Source organism: Dermacentor albipictus, chromosome 1 (assembly GCF_038994185.2).
Source record: "Dermacentor albipictus isolate Rhodes 1998 colony chromosome 1, USDA_Dalb.pri_finalv2, whole genome shotgun sequence".
NCBI lineage: Eukaryota > Metazoa > Arthropoda > Arachnida > Ixodida > Ixodidae > Dermacentor > Dermacentor albipictus.
The window spans coordinates 217,282,539-217,288,538 of record NC_091821.1 but is presented as its reverse complement, the minus strand read 5'-3'; the positions used below and the strand labels follow the sequence as shown (position 1 = coordinate 217,288,538).

Genomic DNA, 6,000 nt, shown 5'->3' with positions numbered 1-6,000 from the left:
ACGTAGCCCAGCCTCCGAGATTTTAGCGGCGTCTGTTGCGATCCCGGAGGCACAGGACCCGCGGTCTCTCATCAAGCCATTGGTCGAGCGCGCGCCAGCCTAGTAATCGTCACTTCCTCCGCAACAGGAAGTGGGTCGGCTGCGAGCGCCGTCTCTCCGCGACTACCCTGAACTACGGGAACCTCCACTCCAATGGGAAGACTAGCGACGCGGCAGGCATCTAGTAAAGGAGGCATTGGCACAGCGTTAGCGCTCGTTCAGATACTTTGAAAAATTATCAAAACAGGAACAAAAGAAAAGCTTCCGTCACCGAATTTGTATAACTGTCCGTATAGAAATTCTATGCTGTATACGAAATTACTCGGAGTTAGAAAGCCAACGCGAACGTCTAGAGCGCACCGCCTTGCTATGCGGGCATTCACTCAGAGCGGTGTAGGCGGCGCCACGGCCGAGGAGAGAGCGTGAAAGAGAGGATAAACGAGGAATGAAGGCGGAGGAGGAGAGTGTCGCTACTCTATGGGTATTCTAGGGATCATAGTTTAAGGCATAGATGTGAAACTCTATTAGGGTGGCCACCCTAACTCTATGGTTTAAGAAGTTTTAAATCCACTTCGATCGAAGCGCCGCCACTGTATTTTTCGTCGTCGCGCGCCTCACTGCAAAGCATGCGCTGCCCCAGCCTCTCGTCCCATAGAGTTTCTATGGCTCGTCCTACTCAACCATGGAAGAAGGAAAAAAAAGCTCAGCTGTATTCTAGTACACTCTAGTTGGGAGTAAAACAAAACCTGACAAATCCCCTCCATACACGTTTTCGCGTCTGTGCAAAGGTGGCTTTGATCTGTGGCGCATGGATGGAGGGGACTTTAGTTGGGAGGGAGCCGGAGTTGCGTTTTGTAGACTTCGCTCTTCGTCCACTAGAGGGTCTAAACTCTTCCTGCTGTCATAGCATCATAGCTGTCTGCAGCTAATGTGACTTCTATACCAGCGTAATAGTGGCTCACCGTCGACGTTGTATCTGTGGTTGTATGCACTTCATGGTGGGCGTCAAACGAAGTCATTTTGGTGTGTTTACGGCGGCGTACTGCCTGAGTATTCAAGCTGGTTAAGTCATAGACCACGTATACGACGTAGTACTGGGCTTCAACTCGGCGGGAGGCCACTATTCCGTACTGAAGCGTTGCCTGTGGACATCCCGAAATGGTACGCACTACGTGCATTTGTGTGTATCGATGATCTGTATACCCCAAGTAACAGTTGACGGCTGTATAAACGAAAATCTTTGTAGCTCCTTGTAGTTGTGTTTGTTGTCTGTCGCGAGAACTCCGTGGAACAACCTCTAGGTCATTAACTCGTTGACCTTACATGGGTAGCAAACGCAGACCTCGTCAAAGCTTTAGTGAAGTTCTGCGCATACTATATAAATATAGTTAGCATACTATATAAATAAATAAGTGCTATATAAGTATAGCAGGCGTGTAGCGTTAGTGCATGGTCAGTTTAACATGTGTTACTGCGAGAGATGGTTTGTCGGCAGATAATGCACACCCGCGTCAATGCTGATCAGTGCTTGTTGATTAACGATCTATTGTAAATGCATCTCCCTCCTGTTTAGTTCATCCTGATTAAAAAAAAAATATCTTGCAGCCTCAGACACCACAAGCGTCCCCGCAAGAGGACCAAGAAAAACTACTTGATGATGCGGCCAGCATTGTCAAAGTCCAAGCATTTCACATGAAACGCTGTCTCGATAAAGGAAAGCTTATGGAAGCATTAAAACATGCTTCTAACATGCTCGGTGAACTTCGCACTTCTCTCTTGAGCCCGAAGAGCTACTACGAGTTGTGTATCCTTTTCTTAGTTCATGGATATTGATATGTGAAGATGCATGCAATTTTCACAGCATTTTTTTTTTTACATGGATAATGTTCTGACGGTTTCCTTAATTAACTATTTAGATATGGCGGTTACTGATGAGCTGAGGCATCTAGAAATTCACCTTCTAGATGAAATTCAGAAAGGGCGCAAGATGTCTGATCTCTATGAGCTTGTTCAATATGCTGGCAACATCATCCCTCGTCTGTAAGTTTCTTTGGCTTCCTTTGTACTGGCGTTAAATTATTTCGAATGCAGGCAGTCATGCTCACTGCTTACTTTGTGGCCAGACTGAAGTAATGTTATACTGTGCAAGGCAGCTTGCTTAGTGGTCTTAGTAACATGCTTAAATACAAAATAAAGAAAGCAATGCCTTCTTAGTCCCTGGCTGTCTTGATTGATGCTACATGGGAAAGGGCAGTGCATTGCTGTTAAATGGTGCACACTTTGACTCTTGCTGTATAGGCTGTATTTTGTTGTCCGAATAGGTAGTTGAAACTTGATTTAACGAAGTGATGACCATGCTTAAATTATTTCGTTAAATTGGGAAGTTTGTAAAATTGAGAAAGGGATTGTTTGGTCCTTCGAAATCTAAAATTGTAACGTAGCAACACCCAAAAGCTGCCACGGCATTGTATTCGCTGCTAACCCACGCTTGCGTGTCTACGGTTGACGCTGCTGGACTTACCGCTTAACACTTTTTCTGCAATCCTGTATTGCTCTTTAAAGCATGAGAGTCAGCCTAGGTTCGTCCTGAACTCATGGTACCCAAGAAAGCAGACAAAACTATGTACTTTCTGTTGGACCACTTTCCCGGTCCTTGCATGTCCATAAACCACATAAAGAGGGCTTCCTCCAGCTTATCGTGTAGTGTGATCAACATCTTTTTCTTGGATACGTTCCCGGACAAAGCGGCATGCATGATGCCATCCTAATGCCATCTGGTAAGTAACAGCGCTACCGACTGCCATGTCCGTTGTTCCGTGCATAGGCGCAGCGTGCAGCCGTGTCAAAATAAAAGTTAGGGCTGTGACTAGGACACCGAGATGTTTTAACGCTGTAGCGTTAGTGTGCATGCTTGAAGAAAAACCCATCTTTGTCAAAATTAGAAAGAAATCACTTTCTTTTTAACTAATTTATTGAGTTTAGTGGCCAAGTTAGTTTCGTTAATTCGGGTATGTGTCAACGTTGAATCCTATGCGTACCTGCCGGGGAATGGAAGTTGCTTTGTTAGATTGGGAACTTTGTAAAATCTGGTTTTGTTAGATCGAGTTTACCTGTATTGGTATATTATTTGGGGTATGGTGTTGGTATAAAATGCTATGTAATACTTTCTGCTGGTCATATGGCAATAACCATCCACCATCTCTGTGCATAAGCTGCCTAAGTATCTGGAAATGTTTCATCCTCATTTTGTGCTTCTTTTGTACAACATAAATTCTGTCAACTTGGAATTACCATGCTTGTATAAGGAGCAACTTGACATTGTATTGAATTCCTATGTACAAGAATATAGAACAGACTAGCAATGACTTTGAAGGTAAACAGCATAAAGGATGATGACGGACAGAAGAAATGAACACACACCGCAAAGCACTGGACAACAACTGGAGGATTTATTGTGATGACAGCAATAATAAAAAGGAAAAACAACCAACATGTGACAGCAAGGAACATTGTTGCTTGATCAAACTAGCTTGAAGAAAGCTATTAAAAAAAAAAAAATCTGCAGACTCACCTGTGCTGATCTTTATGCACTGTCAGGGTAACTCATCTTTTTTAGTTAGAGGTAAGGACGGGGTGTGCACACAAGCATCACCTCTTTTATTGATCGTGTATGCTTCAGCGATAAGGTGACCATATGTGCTACGATAACATCCTGGCACCTTGCACTTTGCAAAGTCTGGAGCACAACTGCAGGCATTGCAGTGAAGAGCCATGTTGCTGCCTTTTGTTTGGCAACACTTGTTGGCATGCTCACTGAGCTGCTGGTTAAGACAGCGACTGGTCTGACCAATGTAGATGTTTTTACAGTAGAGAAGGACTTCATAGACGACGTTGACTGTACACTTCACGAAGGGCTTTGTGTGCCTTGTGGTACACACAGTCTTCTTGGGCCCTGTTGTGTTGACGTGTCTACATAGTCAACTCAGCTTGTCGGGGGCTGAGAAAAGAACTTTGACTCCCACTCTGTGGGCAATTTTCTCGGTCTCGTGGCAAAATGCAGTGTAGGTACAGAAAAATGCTCGTCTGGGACCTTCTCTAAGCTTGCTGCATGTTGCTAGTCTACCAGAGAAGCTCAGTGAAAAGCTCTTTGGCTAGGAATTGGAAGTCAATTTTCTGGGTAACCTGTGTTCCGCAACCTTTCCACTTGAGCCTTGAAGCTGAACCCTACCGTGTGATGGCATGGCCAGGTGAGAGCTTTCTTGAGCATGGTGGTACCAACAGCATCCTTGACAAGTTTTGAGTGGGAAGAGGGGAACGGGAGCAGGCCCTTTATGGTGCAGGGTGCATAATGCCAGCAAACGTGGTTGTCGAGTCTGGTTGGGCTCCAGACATTACAAAGTGCGAGTTAAGACGCTGTCGCAGAACATATACTTGCCTGTTGCTGAAGTGTATGTGATCAACAAAAGAACTGAGGCCTGTGTGAGCAGCCCATCCTTAGCTCGAACTAAAAACAGTTCAGTTATGTTGCCAGTGTGTAAAAATCCAAGCGAGGGTCTCTGCATACTTTTCTTTGTACCATTTCTTTTTCAATAACTTTCCTCCTGCTAGTTTTCTCATGTGACAATGTTTCTTGCTGTCACATGTTTCTTTTTTTGCTTTTTATTATTGCTGTCATCACAATAAACCCTCCAGTTGTTAGTCTGCATTTCGTGGTGTTTGTTCATTTCTTCTGTATGTTGTCATTCTTTGCACTGTTTTACCTTCAAAGCCATGTGCAACTAACTAGCCCAGCATTGCATGCTTCTGCAATATAGTAATGAATATAGGGGAAAATAGCAATGGGGATGCCTCACCTGCACTGTAGCTAGTGGCATATACATGAATGTGACAAGTGGTGCATTGCATCGCATTTACAGCCCATCACATTCATGTAAACGGCGGCAGTGTGCTAGGAAGGTGAATAGCATTGATCGACAGGAGAGGCTAGTTCGAGATAGTAGAATTCGTCTCGCATGGAGCAATCAAACGATGGTGTGTTGCACTGAGAAAGACAGAGACAGCTGCCGCCATGCGCTCCCCTCCACTTGCCGATGGAATGCAAATACCTGAAACAGGTTTCAGCTTGTTTCGGATGAGGGCGGATGTGCCACATGTAAATGCTGTCACATGGCAATTATTGGGGTGCGCTAAAGAAGGTGACACACTACTGTTGCATTCATGTAAACATAGCTACTGTCTTGCAGCATTGAGAGAACCTGAAAGATGCCATAGCTAGTTAGAAATAGTGTATTAGATCAAAAATGTCTGGTGCGCAAAACAAAGGTTTCAAGAGAGAAGGGCATTAAAACTTCGGACAACATGGCCCTGTCTAATGATAACTTGATATGTAGTCATAGCTATTTCAATGCATACTCTTCCTTGCCTTTGTTTGAGAGGCTTGAAGTGACTGTAGCCTTGACTTTGTGCGTACATTTTACTTTTCTAAGATAAAAAAGTCAAAGGAACCAGTACAAACACCCTGAATTATGCCCAGGTCATTGTCTTATCCCTGAAGCATACACTCAGAAAAGGGAGCAGATGTCTCCATGACTATACAGCTAGAGTTCATTAGCCATGCATGTGATGTAATCAAGGTAAAGCAAAAATTTTTTCAGTGGCATCTGAGAAAGGTGATAAGGTTCTTAAATAGTCACTTTTTTAACTAAAATTTTAATAATGTGCCTATTATGTTTATATAAAAACATCTAGTTCACGGACCCTTGTTACAACTATGAAAATTGTGGGGCCCCATCTTCATAATGTGCCCAATGTATAACTATCCATGCAATAAAAACTTGCATGGATGAGAAGTGCAGTAACCACAAGTAGACAGTTGCATTCTGTACACATTGTAGAGCGTGGATGCAGAATGTTACACAAGACTGCAGAAAAGTGTAAAAACCAACCTGTGTTGCAACACAA

At 43.9% G+C, this 6,000-nt stretch overlaps 1 protein-coding gene across 2 annotated transcripts in view; it reads left to right on the top strand.

Annotated features, from left to right (window-relative positions):
* Positions 1–958: 958 nt before the first annotated feature.
* Positions 959–6,000, top strand: part of Vps35 (Vacuolar protein sorting 35) — a 58,723-nt gene continuing 53,681 nt past the window's right edge. The window contains exons 1-3 of one of the 2 annotated variants that reach the window (XR_011511074.1): positions 959–1,200; positions 1,645–1,843; positions 1,956–2,079. Coding sequence is in view for 1 of the 2 variants with exons in the window: in XM_070530882.1 (XP_070386983.1) it covers positions 1,198–1,200; positions 1,645–1,843; positions 1,956–2,079 (326 nt within the window). In the remaining variant the exon portion in view is untranslated. The remainder of the gene's footprint in view (positions 1,201–1,644; positions 1,844–1,955; positions 2,080–6,000) is intronic. The other variant, XM_070530882.1, reaches the window with a different exon arrangement.